Source organism: Belonocnema kinseyi, chromosome 1 (assembly GCF_010883055.1).
Source record: "Belonocnema kinseyi isolate 2016_QV_RU_SX_M_011 chromosome 1, B_treatae_v1, whole genome shotgun sequence".
Lineage (NCBI taxonomy): Eukaryota > Metazoa > Arthropoda > Insecta > Hymenoptera > Cynipidae > Belonocnema > Belonocnema kinseyi.
Genome location: NC_046657.1, coordinates 97471535 through 97487268, shown reverse-complemented (window position 1 = coordinate 97487268; position 15734 = coordinate 97471535). Strand labels below are relative to the sequence as shown.

At 26.5% G+C, this 15734-nt stretch overlaps 1 protein-coding gene across 1 annotated transcript in view; it reads left to right on the top strand.

Moving 5' to 3' along the window:
- LOC117175223 overlaps positions 1 to 15058 on the top strand; it is a 35067-nt gene extending 20009 nt beyond the window's left edge. Inside the window, exons 9-12 of the mRNA XM_033364887.1 lie at positions 2800 to 2978; positions 7229 to 7391; positions 9500 to 9699; positions 13303 to 15058. Coding sequence (XP_033220778.1) covers positions 2800 to 2978; positions 7229 to 7391; positions 9500 to 9699; positions 13303 to 13680 — 920 coding nt within the window. The 3' untranslated portion in view covers positions 13681 to 15058. The remainder of the gene's footprint in view (positions 1 to 2799; positions 2979 to 7228; positions 7392 to 9499; positions 9700 to 13302) is intronic.
- Positions 15059 to 15734: the final 676 nt, after the last annotated feature.

Genomic DNA, 15734 nt, shown 5'->3' with positions numbered 1-15734 from the left:
TCAGCTCATGTGGCACCCATCTTCCGGTTTTCAGGATTTTTCCCATGGCTTTCAAACGTCTGGAAATGGTTGCCTGGGACACATTTAGTTGTTCTGCGAGCAAGAGCATGCTCTCCGTAAGTTTCGAAAAGCATTAGATGAGATTCTATCGCCGATTTACCCAAATGGAAAGAGAAAATTAATGCTCCCCGCAAATCGTTGTTTGAAGGCACGTATTTCGACATTTTCAAGAGCGAAAAAAATCACGATGTCATATGAAACTTGAAATGTTTGGTATTGGATATTGTTGACAGATGACAATACGCCAATTAGCACAAATGGTAAGTTCCTACAGTGCCTACAAGTGTGCCTACTGGCCGCTAGATGGCAATACCAGTTTCATATGTATACACCTGGTATGAAAAAAAGTCAAAAGAAGAAATTCGTTTCTTTCTGAAATGCTTACAAGATTATCATAACCTAAAAAAGATCTGAAAATTTTGTATTAATCACTTTTTGATATGACATGTAGCGTTTGTTTTATTCGTAAAAAAACAACATTAGAAAAAAAACAATTAAATTTTTGGACAAACAACACAAGTACGAAAAAAACTGGAGAAAATTTGTTCACCCAAATAAGAGCTACAAATTTGTTATTAATCATTTTTTGGATGTAACGCTTGTTTTTGTTTGTTTACTTTAATCGTAGATTTTCTTTCAATTGTAAAAAGCAAGGTTAAAACTGAAGAATTAAATTTTTGGAAGAACGACATAAGAGACGAAAAAAAATGAAAAGACAAAAGTTGTTCAGCCAAAAAATATTTACAAATTTTTTATAAACTCTTATTATAAAAATGTATTAAAAATAAAAAAAATTAACTTTTTGGTAAAAGGACACAAGCTACAATAACATTTTATTTAACAAGATTTTTCACCTAAATTAAATCTACTAATTTGCTTAGAACCACTTTACGCAAGTTGCAATAAAATTTTTAAAAACAAAATTGTTTTTTTTTTCCATTGGATAGGCACTGTTTTTCAATTATAAAAACAAGGAATTGAAAATACGTACCTTTTAATTCCAATCGGCAAATTTTTTGTCATGCAGTTATACACTAACATTTTTTCTGTCCAACTAAAATGCAACTTTAAAACACGAGAAGATTGTGTGCGCCATGCTCGTACAAATTACTATTCAAAAAGAAATCGGTTCATTTTTCAACATTTTTCCATAGCTTTTACAGAAAATCTGATATGATTTGAAAACGTTGTATATGATTTATAGAAGTTTCTTTATTTTAGTGAGAGAAATCCAATAAATTCAATATGAATGACTCAATTCTTTTTTATTTACTTAAAATTCTTTAAAATTAGAAGGTTATTTTACTTATTAACCAAATATATCTTGTCGCGTGTAAAATTATCCGACACCGTACTTATAATATATTTGTTTGAAATTAAAAAACATAGAAAATATATTTTCAAAGCATTATCAGATAAACTATTCATCAAAGTACAATTAAATTTTACTTTTCAAATTTTCATTCGAATCTTCTCTAAAATTAAATTTTGTTTTTAAAGTTTAATGGTAAGAAAAGTGCATCATTTTATTTAATGAAGACAGACGCATACAGCAATATTTCAATTTATATTTGACACAGTCACAATTAAGCATCTTTATTGTTAATTAACAGTTAAAATGGTATTTTTACAGTAAATTAAAAATAACCATTTTTAAAATATTTTTTTTTACATTATTTACATTTAAATAATAGTTTTAAAATCAAAATTTACCACAAGCGGTTAATGTTTGTTAGTTATATTAAAATTTGGAGCTTCTCTTTATATCTTGATCCTGTAATATAACCAATTTCACTTCAAAAGTAAATATTTTAGAGGAAAAACCTTTTCTGGTCCAAAGTTCACCTACTAAGTTAAAACTGGAGCAACTTTGTTAAAAATTAATTTTTTTGGTTCATGATTAATCATTTTAGTTGAAAACACTTTTTTCGAAATTTAACTATTTTGTTGAAAATTTTTGATTGTTGTAAATAAATTTGTTTTATTGAAAATTTAACAGTTTCATGTTTGGTTCAACACTTATCTTCTTCAGTTGAAAATTCAGCTATTTGGTTGGAAATTCCTTTAAAAATAAAAAATTTAGTTGAAAATACATGTAGTTTGTCCTTTTTTGTTAGAAGATTCTTCTTTTGGTCTGAAAATTCAACTACTGGGTGAAAAATTCTTTGTTTTTAGTTGAAGATTCATTATTTTATTAAAAAATTAAGTGCTTTGCTTACAAATTTAACTATTTTGTTGAAAATTTCCATTTCTACTTCAAAAATTTGCTTTGCTGGTTGAAAATTATTTTTTGTTCAAAATTGATCTATTTGAGTAAGCTTTGGTTTTCAAAACAAATTATTTGAATTTAAATAATACAATGAAAATATTAAAAAATAGTAGTTTATCACATGTTACAAAAATACAACCTTTGATTTACATTTGACCATAAAGTTACTTTTGCTCATTCCAAATATGTACAAATTTGTTATTGTGCTGAATATATCTGGCTTTGGTAAAATAATAAAACTTTCCATTGATGATTCTTAAATTGATGTAAGTTTCGTTATGCACCCAAATGTGACATTCTTTGTCATTACCCTTCAACCGAAAATGAAATTCTCAATTATGTGTGTAAATTTGGCAACATTCTTTTCTTCAAGTTTTTCAAATTACCCAATCGACATTGAGGAAAAGCGACAACAATGCTTTGAGATTTTCGTGGCACACCTATTTTTTAGAGAAGGATTATTTTTACAGCATCTGACGAAACTAAACTGGATTATATAAAAAATACTATTGATCCTACGCCAAAATTATTGGAATATTGGAAAGACACAAGTCCTGTTCGCAAACATGAGTTCGACGAGGGAAGCATGGTAATTGAGGATTTCTTTAAAAAATACAGATGCTTACAAACGCAGATAGGTGCTGAGTTGGTATGTATTTTCTAGATTTATAATAAAATTTGTCAACTTATGGTGTGAAATTGTCATAGCCATTTTATTATTATTATTAATATCTACCAGGGTGTCTACTTATCTGGAAAACCTTTAAAATCTGGAATTGCCAGGGAATTTTTTCGAGAGCGTACTTAAATTTTGTTTGAATTTTAATATAAAATTAACCCTTAAAGGGCGCACTTCCGTAAAATTACATAAAGAGCATATTGGATGTTAGGCACCCAAGGGTATTCAAACGTGTGCTGTGCCGGCGGTATTGGATAGTTTTTTACAAGAAAATCAATTAATGATGTTTAATCTATCTAGTTTAAGAAGAAAAAGATTTCATAACAGTTTTTGAAGTTTAAAGTAGTTCAAAAAATCCTTTTTGGAAAAAAATTTAAAAATTACTTCTTTCACTCTAAAATTCATAACTTTTTAAGTTTTCTATATCTTTACTTAAAATTTTACGGCGCTTCAAAAATAAAATTAGTCTTTTAGTGTTTGTTCCAAAGAAGGTATTTATTCTAAAAAATAAAAGCTTTAATTCAATGAAAAATGAAACACCGTACTTTGCATGATTAAACAATTTTATCGATCTTAAACTGCGTATAAAAATGATAAAAATCAAATGATGTAAAAATTACATAGAAAAAAGGTTTTCATGTCATTTGTTAATCTGGAGCCATATGTTCCATTTTCTTGAATTTGGTACGTTTTGTTAAAGCGCAAATAAGTCGCTGGGTGTTTACACCAAGTGTGCTCTTTAAGGGTTAAATATCAATGTTTTTTAATTTTTAAAATTAGCTTTGTATTATTGAATTTAAATATTTAGTTGCAAATTCGTGTCGATTAAAAATTCCTCCTTTTGCTTGGAAATTCAACAGTTTGGTTGAAATTTGATACCTCTCTTTAGTGAAAAATCCTTCTTAGTTAAAATATCAACTGGGTTTGAAAATAAAATTCGTATTTTGGTTAAAAATTCATCACTTTGGTTTTGGATTTAACCATTTTGTTAATGAATCGTTTTTCTTTCCTTGTGATGAAAATTAATTATTTGACCTTAAAATTGAACTATTCCGTTTTTGCTGGAAAATTCCTCTTTTTTGGTTAAAAATTAAACTGATTGGTTGAAAGTTAAAATATTTTGCGAAAAATTTATTTTTTGATTGAATATAGAGTATTTTATTTTAAAATGCATCTGTTTGGATGTAAAATGAACTACTTTGTTGAAGCTTCTTTTTTTTATAAATAAATTATTTTCGTGGAAAATTCATCGTTTTGATTGAAAATACGAATAATTCAGTTAAAGATTCATCAGTTTAGTTAAAAATGAACATTTTTGGTTGGAAATTCCACTATTTCCGTTCAAGATTTTTTTTGACGAAAATTAAAATGTTGTGTTCAAAATTGTTCTTTTTGTATATAATTAATATTCTTGGTTGAAAATTCACCTTTTGGTTAAAAATTCAACTATTTTAGTTAAAGATTCATAGTTTTAATTGTAAATAAATCTCCTTGGCTTAAAGTTAAATTCTAATTAAAAGTTATTTTTTTGGTAGTGAAGTGAGCCATTTTGTTGAAACTTTGTTTTTTATTTGGCTGAAAATTAATTTTTATTTACTTAAAATTTATCTATTCCAGTGCAAACAACCCCTTTTTTAAATTGTTCATGCTCTTTGATTTTATTAGTTGAAAATTAAATTATTCCAGTTATAGGCTCATCATTTTAGTTAAAAATTCATATTTTTGATTCTAATAGAATATTCCATCATTTTAATTGAAGTTTTAATTCACAATTTATATTTTTTATCTGAAATTTCATGTATTTTTTGGAAAATTCATTTTTTTAGAAATTAAACTTCTCGGTTGAAATATCATTGTTTTTGCTGAAAATTCAATTATTCTAATTAAAGATTAATTATTTTAGTTGATGATTTATAATTTAAGTTAATAAGTGTAACTTGTAACTATTTCAATTGAATATGCCATCACTTCAGATGAAAATTCATCCCTTGAGTTTAACATTAATTTTTTATCATAAAAATGTAACTTCAGTTTCTGGTTGAATAATTATCCTTTTTAATTCTTGGACGGAAATTCAATTATTTGAGTTGAAGTTTCATTATTTCTTTTGAAAATTCATAACTTTGTTTGAAAATGTAACGTTTTGTTTAAAATTAGTTTTTTGTTGATTTTGTTTAAAACTGAAAATGGAACTACTATTCCAATTGGATAATCTATAATCTTAGTTGAAAATCAATCTCTTTGGTACAACATTAATTTTTTCTTAATTTAAAAATTGAAATATTACATTTCTCATTGAAAATTCGTATTTTTTGGATGAAAATTCATAGATTTTGTTGAAAATTCGTCTTTTTTTGTAAGAATTATTTTTCTTTGTTGGAAGTTCACATACTCTAGTTAAAAATCTTTTTTTTTTGCTGAAGATTTAACTTACATTTTGGTTAAAAATTCAACATTTTGGTTGAAAATTTGTCTTTTTTTGGTTAAAAATTCATATTTTTGGTTGAAAATAAAACTGCTTTGGTGAAAGTCAACGACTTTTGTTACAAATTCACCTTTTTATTTAAAATTCATGTATTTCAGTTGAAGATTCATCATTTTAGTTGAAGATAGTTCACTGTTTGAAATTTTATCGTGAAAAATTAATGTTTTTTATTGGAACTTTAACTCCTATTCTGTTTTTGATTGAAAGCTGATCTTTTTTGGTTCAAAGTTAAACTATTTAGTTAAAATTTGATCTTTTTCAGTTGAAAATTCAACTATTTGCTTGAGAATTCATGTATTTTATTGAAAAATCATATTTTTTGTTAGAAAATTAATTTTTTTGGTTGAAAATTCATCTATCTTGTTGAGAAGGTACTATTTTCACTTGAAATATTAGGAGTTCAAAGCGTTTTAAATTTAATTTAAGATGAACTCTTGATTATTCTAAGGCACACCTAATACAATGTTGACCTATTCCAACTCCCCGTGCTCGGATATTTCAAGTGACACAGCTTCGTCACATCCCACCACGGTCCCTGTACGATCACGACCGCGTCAGTGGCTAACCAATTGAAAAGAGGCCCGAAGAGCGAGAAGCCCTCGTTGGTTTGAATTGAGTATGTTAGCTTGACATCATGGGAATGCATACGACTTTTTAGAGAAAACATTCTAAATATGAAAGTAAGTCATACATGTACGAATAGCAATATTTCTGAAGTTTAGAATGTATTTTCTTAGTCCTATTTTATCAGAATGTATTTAATCAGACCTTTGTATCTTACCTTTACGTTTAGAATATTTTCTTCAAAAAGCCGTATGCATTTCCATGTCAAGGTGTACCAACTATGCTAACCTTCCTGACATTTCCACCTATCTTATCATGCTGGTGATATCATGCTACAATGATCAATATTCTGCGAAATATTTGGGTCCTTTTTTATTTTATTATATTGATTCTTAGTTGGCAATTTGAAAAACAATGGGACTCCAGCCTTAAAATACCCAAAGATTTGCGTTTCGTGGCTCTTGGAATAGGCAAGAGTTAACTTTAATATAGTGCTCACATTAATTTTAGTTAAAAGAACAAATTTTTTTATTTTCGTAAACAAATTCCTGATTTTCTCTGTTTTCAGGGTTTCGGCTCACCTTGAAAATATTTTTCTTTTCAAATATTAAAATTTTAAACATGCCCTGAACTTTAAGTATATGAAGTTGAAATAAAAATTTATTTTATTTATTATTGAAATTCATTGACTGTATGAATAAATTTAAGAAGTGAATAGGTAATTATATGTTTCTCGTATTATTTATGTATTTAATTATTCGATGGTGATAATATTTGTAAGAATATTTTGTAAAATAATTTGTCAAAACTTTCAACATTATACATAATAATTAAACCCCTAGAAACTTTTACCATCAAGAAATTACTTATCCTTTTATAAAGCTATTTTCACAAATGAACAAACAGTTCGTTCATTTTACTTTAATATAAATAGTACTATTTGTATAGTTAGATGTTTACATGGACCAAAATAAACATCGTTTATAATAAAAAATGCGAAATACTTTAATGGTTCAGTACTATGAAAATTTATACCTGGAAAAATCTTGAGATACCTGGAAAAGACCTGGAATTGCCAGGGAATTTTTTCCAGGATTTCAGTAGAAACCCTGTTTACAGAGTTTTTTGTGAAGTATCTATTAATATAAAAGTATCATTGCATTCCTTTTAGCTAAAAATTGATTTCAACCATTTGAAGCCCGGAAAGTCGGAAATTTTCTTAAAAAGATGGCCTGTTATTAGATCCAGACTAGTTGAATTATTACAAGGACCTCGAAAGCCAAAAAAAGAAATAAACTGTGCACTTGTGGAGAAATTAAAAGACTTATTACCTGGTATGTACATATACAATTCGATATGTAAAAAGAAAATCTCTCAGTGTAGTGGCGGCGGAGCCCTAGGGGACACAGGGGACAACCCCCCCCCCCCCAGAGATCGACCAGTGAGGGGGGAAATATTGACGCCCCTCTCTGAAATCGAATGATTAAATTTATCGGAACGTTTGAATTTGTTTCTAATGTACCTGAAGTATTTGTGAAATAATTGAAGTATTTCTGAAAAATTTGGGATATCGTTGGAATATTTGTAAAATCTTTGGAAATATTTGAAATTCTTAAAAATATTTGATCATATTTGTGAACTTATTGAAATCTTTGTGAAATCATTGGAATCTTCTTGAAATCTGTCTGAAATTTTGGTGAATTAATTAATATCTTTATGAATTCTTTCAAATCTGCGAAATATTTTTAAAATTCTGAAGTCTTTGTAAAATATTTGGAAAATCATGAAAATGTTTGAAAAATATTTCTGATATCATTGGAAATCTTTGCAAAATATTTTTGAAACATTTGGTAATGTTTGTAAAATGATTGAAATCATTGAAAGTCTTTGTGAAATTTTTTTAATCTATCAGAAATATTTGCAAAATGTTTGAAATCTTTCAAATCTTTGGGAAATAATTAAAATCTTCTTTTAATCTTTCTACAATCTCTGGAAATCGTTGCAAAATATTTGAAATTTTTGTTATTATTTGTAAAATTAGTGCAATCTTTGGGAAATCTTAATGAAATCTTTAGTAATATTTCTTAAATTATTGAAATCAGTGAAAGTATTTGTGAAATCTTTTTAATCTATCAGAAATATTTGCAAAATGTTTGAAATCTGTGAAATCTTTGGGAAATAATTAAAATCTTCTTTAAATCTTTCTAAAATCTCTGGAAATTGTTGCAAAATATGTGAAATATTTCGTAATGTTTGTGAAACTAGTACAATCTTTTTAATGTTTAGAAAAAAATTCAAATATTTTTAAAATCCTTCTAAAATCTTTGGAAATATTTGAAATTTTTAAAAAAATTTTGTGAAATCTTCAGAAAATCATTGAAATTTTTGTGTTGTTTTTTTAAATATATCTGAAACTTTTATGAAATATTTTTAACTTATCCGAAATCTTCGTAAAATCTCTGATATCTTTTTTTTAAAGTACTTAGTAATATTTGTGAAGTTATTGAAATCATTGAAGTCTTTGTAAAATCTTTTTAATCTAGTCAAAATATTTTAAATCTTTATAGAATCTTTGAAATCGTTGGGAATTCTTTTTAATCTATCATAAATTTTTGAGAAACATCTGAAATCTTTTAAATTTTTGGGAAAGAATTAAAATATTTTTTAAATCTTTGAAAAGCTTGATAAAATATTTAAAACATTTGGTAATGTTTGTGAAATAAGTGATATATTTAGAAAAACGTTGAAATATTTTTAATCTATCCGAAATCTTTGCAAAATATTACAAATATATATGAAATATTTAGTAATATTTGAGAAATTTGTGAAATCTTAAAAAAATTATTGAATTCTTTATGGAATCCTATAAATCTATCCGAAATCTTTGATAAACATTTGTGAAGTCTTTGGCAATATGAATTTTATATATGTATTTATTATTTACTATTTACTGTTTATTTATGTTACTGCCCCATCTAGAAAAAAAGTCTCCGCCGCTTATGCCTGGGAATATAAGCCTAAAACGACACTCTGGCATTGGTTATCTGAACTAACCACTCAGCTTTTTTATTTGGTTTAGCTATTTGGTTTAGTATACAAATTTAGTTATTTTTAATTTCGTTGTATTCGTTTACATTCCTTTCAATTCCACTTCCTTGAAATCTTCTAAATTTCTCTGAATTCGTGGATTTTTATTCTTCGAATTCCTAGACGTTGTGGAAATTTTGTAATTCGTGGAGCTCTAGGACTTCTAAATAATCGGAAAAATTTTCAGATTTCTAAGGAGTGAAAAGAATTAGGAGAATTCAAGAAATTTGAGGTGTTCAGAGAATCCAGAAGATTTGAAGGAAGTTAAAAGAACACCAAAATAATGATTTGTTGAATAAAGTTTAATTTATTGATATATATGTTAATACTTGAAACTTTTTAAACAATATTTCAGATGCTCAAGATGCCATTGTTCTATATCTTTTGCCTACGCTGATCAGACCCAAAAATTTAGGTCGCCAAGGAAAAACTGCGGATGAAACCGATAGTGATGTACCATGCAAGAAACCAAAAAGGCCCATAAAAGCTGTACGAAGAACGAAATCAAAAGCATCACAGGAGGAATCGCAGGAGGCATTTTTCATCGTTGTTCCAGTATGTTAAAGTTCCAAATCAGGGTGATTACTGAAAAAAATTCTTTCAAATGGCTACGATTCCAATTGGAAAATTTACAGTTTTGGGCTTTTATAATTGTAAATTCTTCCATTTTCAAGCTTAAATATAAAATTGTTTAATTTTGTAGGCTTTAATTTGACAATTATTATTTTGATGTCTAATTTTTTAATTTTTAATTCCTGTTTAAGCGTACCAGCGATTACAATTTGTCGAAATTCTTAGCTAAAGAATTTTTAATTTTTGAAATTAAAAATTAAATAATTTTAGACCGAAATCTGATAAATTGGATAAGTTCAAAAATAGAGCGCTTAGAATTTAATAATTCTGAATTCGAATATTAAAAATTGCATAGTATCAATGTGAAATATTTTTTAATTTAATATTATTTCCTGTTAACGCCTTTAAAAAAAGTTTTAAGTTTTGATTCGGCAATAGTAAACATTTTGAAATTTGATTCGTAATGTACCATTTGGAATGTTTCACTCAAGCCTGCTAGTGAGCTTTATTGTTGGAATTGTAAGCATTTGAAATTGAATTGCTCTACATTGAAATATAAAAATGGTTTAATTTGACATTTAAATGGTTGAAAATAAAATAATTTTCAGTTTAAACTTCATGAACTGTACAATTTTAAATGAATAGCGTAAGAAATTGAACTACTGTGAATTTAATTCTTTAATACCTCACAAAATCGATCATTATTGAGCAATTTATGCCGAGATTTCAATATTAAGAAAATTGTAACAAATAATCAAAGCTACAAAAATCTTGAAATGTCTAAAAGTTGGAGTGAAATTTAAAATGTCCATAACAATAAGAAAATTAAAGTTTAGTATTTTTTTAAAATGTTATATTAAGTTTTTTCCAATTTTCAAAACTTATATAAAATGAAATAGTATTCTAACGGATAAAAATGACAAATATTAATTTTTGTATGGTTTTAGAAGTGTAGTATTATCGGGATTTTAAAAAGTCGTGTCTTTTAATTTTTGATATTTTATAAGTTTGATAATTAGATCATTTCAAGAATTTTCGGGTTTCGTAAATTGTCGTTTTCGTAAAATTTCAATTTCTTTAATACAAATTTTCGGTAATTATATTTTTTTCGTGAATTTGACTTTAAGAAATTTTTATTTCCATTTCTATTTTAGATTTAAACTATCTTGTAGTCAATTAATAAAAAATTAAAACCGTTAAAAATTGAATACATTCAATTGAAACTTTATAAGTTGGATACTTTTTAATTACCGATTGAAATTTAATAATTTATTAATGAATTTTTACAAATGATCAAATTCTTTTTCAAATTCGAAGCGATAATACTCCAACGATTTTAAATCAAAAATAAAATTTTTTATTTACTTAAGATTTGAATATATAAAATTGATTTCTTCGCATTTGAATCGTTTAAAATGGCACCTATACATTTTAAACAAGGCCTTTTAATACTTTAACAATTATAAATTTATTGCATTCAAAATTGAAAAGACTGAGATTACAGTTTCGAGGGTTAAACTATTTAAAATGAAAAGCGCTTCAAGATGTAAAATATTTAATTGAAGAATTACCATTTTTCTCGTTAAAAATTTTTATTGTTCAAAACTTCACAATTTCGAATCGGAAGCCTTATTAGTTAAAATTTTTAAATAAAAAAACGTTCAATCGTGTCAATCGCTCAATTTTAATCTTAATAATAATAATGTCCAATTTTAACAGCTTCAAATTTAGAATCGGGAATTTTTTCTGGTCTTGAGGGTCCACAATGAAATTCAGGGTGATTACGGCAAAAATAAAAATTTTGTTTTGAAATTTATTTGGTGCGAATTTATTGTGAAGCAACTTTACCTTACGTTAAATTGAGTGTTTCAAACTGAAAATTTAAGTATCTGGTACCAAATTCATGTATTTTGCTGGAAATTCGTTCTTTTAAGTATTTTCATTATTATATTTTAGTATTAATATTTTTTTGTCATGAAAATTCAACAGATTTTTGCATTTTTTTCTCTCTTAACTGAAAAATCTTTCTCATTTGAAATTTGAAAAGACTCATCATTTTAAATGAAAATGTATCACTTTGTTGCAAATGTTAACTATTCCATTTTTGGTTCAAAACTGATCTTTTTTAGTCCAAAATCAAACTACTTTATAAAAAATTCGTATTTTTAAATTGAAAATTCAAGTATTTACTTAAGACTTCATGTATTTTGTTGTGAAATCGTATTTTTTGTTGAAAATTTTACGCTTTTTTTCGAAAAATCATCTTTTTTGGTTTAAAATTCTCCTGGTCCAGTTTAGGATTCATCATTTTAGTTACGAAGTCATGACTTTCGTTGAATTTTTTGTTTGCAATTAGAATTTAACTATTTCATTTTTTGTTAAAACTGATCTTTTTTAGTTGAAAATTCAACTATTTGCTTGAGAATGCATGTATTTTGTTGTAATTTTTTTGTTTAGAAAATTAATCTTCTTGGTCGAAAATCTAAGTGTTTTGTCGAAATTTCGTTGTTTTTTTAAATAATAATTTTTTAACTGAAAATTTAATTACTGAATTTTTGTTGAAAATTAATCTTTTTTAGTTGAAAATTCAATTATTATATAAAAAGCATCTTTTTGTTAGAAAATTAATCTTCTTGTTTAAAAAGTCATCTTTCTGGTTAAATATTCAAGTATTCCAGTTGCATACTTATAATTTTATGTGAAGTTATCATTTTGGTTGAAACTAAAACTATGTACTTGCTGGACAATCAAACTTTAAAAAAAAAATTCATCTTTTTGGTTTAAAATTCATCTGTTCCAGTTGAAGGTTTATCATTTTAGTTGAAAAGTCATCACTTCGGTTGAATTTTTTGCTATCAAAATTTAGCTAATCTTTTTTTTTTTTTGTTAAAACTGATTTTTTAATTAAAAATCAAACTATTTGTTTGAAAATTTATATTTTTTAGTTGAAAATTCAACTATTTGTTTGAGAATTTATGCATTTTGTTGTAAAGTCGTCCTTTCTTTAGAAAATTAATCTTTTTAGTTAAAAATCCAAGTATTTTTTAAGAAAATTATCTATCTTGTTGAAAAGGCAATATTTATTACTTGAAAAGTTAGGAACTTGAAGCGGTTCAATTTTAATTTAATACAATACCCACTTGAATTTTACCTAACTATGCACTGAATCTTAAGTATAAGCTAAAATACAAGTTTTTTTGAATTATGATTCAAATTCATGAACTTTAGAGACTAATTCAAAAACTGATTAATTATGTTTTAGTATTATTTAATTTCCTAACTAATCAATAGTGCAGTATTGTGTAATATAATTTGTCAAAGCTTTCTAAATTAAACATTAATTGAATCTCTAGAAACAGAAAAAAAGAATTTATTCATAATAAACTTGCGAAACTGTCCATTTTCCAAGTCAATTGTTTTTAAAAAAATTCGAAATATTTGAATGGTTCCGTACTTTGAAAAGTTCCACCTGGAAAAACCTGGAATTTTTAGGGATTTTTTTCCCCAGGATTTAAGTGTGCACCCTGAAATTGCTCTTTTTTATAATAAACATACTCTTAATTTGGCTATTGGATTTTCTCACAGACTGAAGCTTCCATTGAAGCAGCAGTAAAGGCCAGAAAGGAAGAACTGCGGAAGCGCGATTTGTCTCTTCAATTTTTGCCAGTCTTCGTGGGAACTCTGGAGAGGATTGAGGCGTCGTTTGTGTACATTAACACCGGTATTAAATATCGCGTAGAGAGCCCTATGCATGCGATAGATTTAGCCTTAAAACTATTTTATGCTCTAGATTGTGAATATCCGTCAGATGCCGCTCACGTGTGGCTATTTATTCAGCAGGTCGGGTTTTGTATTGTCAATCCACTAGATAGGTTTAGCTCGACTATGAATACTCTAAAAGGTGAGATTGAAAGTGTTTTTCCAGTGATGAATAGAGAAGTAACTGATTTAGGAGGATCGTGATTCTTTTCTTCATTTACTTTGTAAAGATGTTGTGCAGAGATTAAGATTTACTTCAAGTAAACTTATTTATGAAACCTTTTTTTTCTAATTTTCGGAACCATTGTCCAACTAATTCCATTTCAAATTAGACAGATTGGTTGGGATCATTCGAGGATTACCTGCCAGTTCTCAAAAATTGACAGATTTTTTTTTCTTCAAAATGCAATATTTTGGGAACAAACGTAGGTGTTCGGGATTTTCTTTTATTATTCGGCGGGGGAATTCTTATTATTTCAAGTGATATAAAAAAATGTTTCCTTCATTGTAAACCACTGATTTACATTGAAAGAAAAATTATTTTGAAAACAAAAATTGTTTCGGAAACAAAGAAAGGAACAAACAAATGTGTAGATAAAAGTTTAAACATCTAGAAAAGTTATGACAAAATTACTTCCTGCTCTTTTGTGATATCTTGCCAACTAATAGGATACCTTTCTTATATATAAACAGAAACTGAACATATACGAGAGATTATAACAAAGGTGGGAATTTCGAGAAAATCTTTTTTATTTCTTTTATCGAATTTTGAAAACATGTAAAGAAGAGTTTCAGGAAACTACCACCTAAAACATTTTTGATTCAGAGGACATTTTTTTTTTTTAATATAAATTTTGTTTCGCGCAATCAATGCAAGATATCACAAAAGATCAAAAGGTATATTCTGTCAAACTTGTGAAGCAATGATTTGCTAAGAACAAAACTAAAGAAATATATGTGATATATTACGAAAAAGCCCTCCAAAAAAATTGAAAGTGGAGGTTTCAGAAAATAATGCATTTTCAAACAAAAATTTTTGTCCATTTTAGAGAATTTGCAAGTATTTAATCATTTGTAATTTGTGATGAAACTGTAAAATACATGTTCCTTTATATATAATTTGAAATGGAATTGGCCCATTGTATAAAAGAAAGCCATGTACATTTTTTGCTTTACAGAAAACCTCATACTGTACATTATTTATTTTGACAAGCAATGCAAAATAGACTTATTTTGCAAAAGAATTTTGATTTGGACCTCTTTTAGAGAAAATTGTTTCACTGTCTCATCGTACCAAAATTTTATCTCTTATAATATATCAATTTAGATAATCTCTTTATTTTACGCAGTTGTGCGTATTCAATAAGAAGTTATTTTTTTGTCACATTTTTATAACAAAGTTTTTATTTGATGTTTAACTAGAACTTTACCTTTAATTGAAAGCGATTATTTATAATGCGACTGAAAGCGGTATTAAAAACGATGTATGAATACTTAATAATAATTACTAGGAAGCTAATTGTCCTTTCACGTTGTACTAAACCCAATTCGTTTGATTATTAATAAAAATGAATGTTTTTTAAACGTTATTTTATTATTTCCAAATAAGATGTTGCATTTAGAATAAAACATAATTTATAATAAGTATAGGTATTAACAAATCACTGTTATTCTATTCTGATGCTGAAGAAGTGAAATGTTGGGTTGATTTTCGTTTTAAACGGTATAATGTAGCTAAATAGTTTAGAAATCTGAAAATTTTTGAAGATTTGTGTATGTAATGTTCAACATAAACAATTTTAAAGTAAGGAACTTTCTGATGCCCAGTTATGAAAAACTTTACTTTTTAATTCCTCAAATCTTCAAATAGAAATAGAGATAGAAATAATCAAGAATTTTCTCAAAGATGATTGGGAATGGTTAAACTGCGATACGCCACCTGGTGAAACGATTTCGAACTAGATAAAATAGACACAATTTCAAAGATGTATTTTAATTTGCGCATAAAAGTGTTTTAACGATTTTTTGTGGAGTTTAAGAGTATTTATTGGATAATTAAAATAAGTATTTATTGGAAATAAAGTGATTTAGATGGAATTTACATAATATACATTAATTAAAGTTTATTTAAGCTAACAATATTTTGAAACTCACATAAAGATAAGAGTAAAATTAATGCAATTGACATGAGATTCATGCGCATAATAAGCGGGAAATCCCTAATGGACAAAGTAAGTAACGAGATAATTCTAAAAGAA